The sequence below is a fragment of the Sardina pilchardus genome, chromosome 18 (genome assembly GCF_963854185.1).
Source record: "Sardina pilchardus chromosome 18, fSarPil1.1, whole genome shotgun sequence".
Lineage (NCBI taxonomy): Eukaryota > Metazoa > Chordata > Actinopteri > Clupeiformes > Clupeidae > Sardina > Sardina pilchardus.
The window spans coordinates 5,732,127-5,735,496 of NC_085011.1; the positions used below are offsets into that span (position 1 = coordinate 5,732,127).

The 3,370-nt window shown below is 43.7% G+C and overlaps 1 protein-coding gene across 2 annotated transcripts in view; it reads right to left on the reverse strand.

Annotated features, from left to right (window-relative positions):
* smoc2 (SPARC related modular calcium binding 2) overlaps positions 1-3,370 on the reverse strand; it is a 35,583-nt gene that overhangs the window by 454 nt on the left and 31,759 nt on the right. For both annotated transcript variants that reach the window (XM_062519143.1, XM_062519142.1), the window contains 4 exons: positions 1,958-2,057; positions 571-818; positions 417-454; positions 1-238 (listed from right to left, as the gene is read on the reverse strand). The exon at positions 1-238 is cut by the window's left edge and continues 454 nt beyond it. In XM_062519143.1, coding sequence (XP_062375127.1) covers positions 215-238; positions 417-454; positions 571-818; positions 1,958-2,057 — 410 coding nt within the window. In that variant the 3' untranslated portion in view covers positions 1-214. The remainder of the gene's footprint in view (positions 239-416; positions 455-570; positions 819-1,957; positions 2,058-3,370) is intronic.

Below are 3,370 nucleotides of genomic sequence, written 5' to 3' on the forward strand. Positions count from 1 at the left end.
AATTTTTGTTGTTTTTTTTTTGTTTTGTTTTCGTTTTTTTTTAAGACATAAAAAAGCTAACTATGTCATTCACAGATTCAGCAGTTGGTTTAAATACCTCATCTCTACAAAGTGAATTTACATTTTTTTTTAAAGTACAAAGTGCAAATACTATGGTTTCCATTGCCATTGGTGGGGGTAGAATTTAAGGGCAGGGAGAATCTCTGTTGCTGCTTTAACCTTGCTTCTTAGAGGTGTTCTAGAAGGGGGCAAAAGCACATCAGTAAGATTTTAGATTGGCGATTACTTACGGAGCTCTGCTCTTGTGTCTTTAATTGATCAAGACATTCATTCATGGTTACATTTGTATGTTGTGTACATATACAGTAGTACACAATGTCACACTACTCCACATTTCACCACTTGAACATACTTACCAGTTTACTAGAAGTTGTGCCATCGCCTGTTTTAGCTCCTATGGAAAAAAAAGAGAAATAATATAATTTAACATAATATGATGTCACGTGATATGATATACTATAATATGGGCAGTTAAAACTGTTAATTCGTTTAAAACGCCTTTTCTCTCACCGTCTTCCTTAGTGACCCCCAGGCATCCCATCAGCTCTTGCAGGGAGAGCGCCTTGTCGTTGCTGATGTCACAGTATTCCACAAACTTCTTGACACATTTCTTGGGCTTGGACTTCTTGCGGAGCAGCCTCTTGAAAGGCTTGATCTCCTTCTTGCCGATGTCGCCACTGGAGTTCTTATCCAGCTGGCTGAAGTACCAGTGGACTACCCTCTCCTCAAGCGTGTGACTAGGGTCAGGCTCCAACATCCTGCCAGACAAACACACACACACACACACACACACACACACACACACACAAATGTTAGCCATTTCAACTGACCAATGACAGAGCCACAGCCAAGACCACACACAACAATCCATTCAACTGACCAACGCACAGTCAAAGCCAAACACATACACATGTCTGCCACTTAAACTGACCAATGAAAGAGAAAGAGCTCAGACCACATGCAAAGCAGTCACTTAAACTGACCAATGAAAGTGGCAAAGCCATGCAAGCACACAAACATGTCAATCATTTTGACTGACCAATGAGCGAGCCAGAGACAGGAAAACACAAGTCACCACAATTTTCCAAATAATACCATACAACAGTGTTCTCTTGCTCTGCTTTCTTAGTTTGCGAATATAGTTTACAGTATCCACTTGTTAAGTCCGACACTGCGGGACCAACAGCTTTTTCCTCAAAGGCGGAGGAAAACGTAGCCACCTGTAAACCTTGTTATAGTGAGGGTAAAACCAAATCACTTGACTTTAACAGAGTAATTACTGCAGCTGTGCAGCCAGATCATATAATCAAGGGTAGGATCCAGGCTTGATAAATAGGATTTTACTAGATTGAGGCAACAAGTGAGTAGTAGGATGACAATTTTCTTAAATTCTTATTTTACTGTCTATGGAGAACAATGAGCGGCTCTGAAAGCCAATGGAGTGGAAAGACCATAATAAGCCCGCTATTGCAGCATAACTGAATATAGTGCCATACTGTACATGTGAGTTAGAGACTATAAAATACTTTAGAACTCAAGAAAGCAGTGTGAACTGTAGAGCATTGATTACATCAGTGAACGTGGCTCGCTCCCCTGCTGTCGCATGATGGGAAATAGTTACCACATCTCTTGACCTGATTAGCTGGTCCATTAATCATAGGACAGTGCCAAGTTAGATCATCTTTATCTGTATGAATTTGGCTGGCGCTTTTATCCAACGCGATTCGCAGATGTCATTTAATTGCAGACCAGGGCCAAACTTCCTGGAGCAGCTGAGGGTTAAGTGCCTTTGCTCAAGGGCACAATGGTGGCAGCTGGAATCGAACCCATAACTTTTTATACAGATCATAAACAACAGGTCAATCACTTCCTCTTCCCGCCCAATAACACGCTTTACCTGCCGGCCGTGGCGGGGTCTGTGACCGCGTGCACCATATCTGTGGACAAGGCGTCCAGAACACTTGTCAGAAATTCCGTCTTTTTGGCACCTGGGCATCCTGGGAAAAAAAGAAGGACACGTCATGAGGGACACGTATGTTTTTTTTTTTTTTTTGGCCAGGCCGATACTGGCGAGAACAGAAGCAGCTAAAGAATGTAGCGTAGCATTGGGGGCCATCTTGGGGTGTTTCGCCGTAGGTGGCCCAATAAAGTTCAGAAGGCGAAATGACCACTGCTGTTAAAAATCAGTAGCTCCACTTAACCGTGATGGCAGAGAGAGAGAGAGAGAGAGAGAGAGAGAGAGAGGGAGGGAGGGAGGAGGGTAAAACTAGACCAGACAGAAAATGCTAACTTAAAAATGTCCTGTTTTACTCCCCGCCATAAAGACTTGGACCGCCCTCGTCTGGAGAGGAAGAGGAAATCTGCCAATCACCCATCAAGCCTTGCGTCCATGAGACAGTGACATTTAAAGACTAAAAACAATGGTTGTAGTGTTGACTAACTCGCAGTTTGGTCTGTTTTGACTTTTCTTGGTAAATTTGGCAAAGATGAAAATGTGTCTTCCAGATGAAAGAATGGAGGTTTTGTTTAACTACCCAATCTGCATGAATAAGCATGTACTGTAAAAAGACTCTTACTGTTGTTGTGTTACTGTTACAGTGCTATTCTACACAATACATATCAGGAATTGTGCACAGTCTTTGTAGTAGAGCAATGGTTATGATTGATGACTGACGGTAAGCATCAGAGGCATACAGTTTCTCACAAATCCATCTCATTCACAGCTTAAGGTCATGGAGTGTGACAGCACAGCGTTTGAACTGGAGAGTTCAAACTGAAAGCCAAAGCGAGGCGAGCGGTATCAATCTTCGGCTGACCACACGACACAGTGTCACAATCAATAAATCTGTGGGACAGGAATATTGCCTTCCCAACATCAAACACTACAGCATCCCACCTGAGCCAGCACAGACCAGCTAGCTCTCGCCCTCCCTCCCGCCCTCCCTCTCTCTGTCTGTTCCTGTCAGTTATCAGAGAGAGAAAAACCTTGGGCAATCCACACACAAACACACACACACACACACACACACACACACACACACACACACACACACACACACACACACACACACGCAGACACATGCAGACACACACACACACACACACACACAGCTGGGTGAAGAAAGCTCAATTGGAATGACCCTAATAACAGTAATTGTCTGTAAGGCCATATAGTTTAATAGTCAGGCCTGGGTTGTGCAGAGGAGAGAGAGAGAGAGAGGGGGAGAGAGAGAGAGAGAGAGAGAGAGAGAGAGAGAGAGAGAGAGAGAGAGAGAGAAGAGAGAGAGAGAGAGAGAGAGAGAGAGGGAGA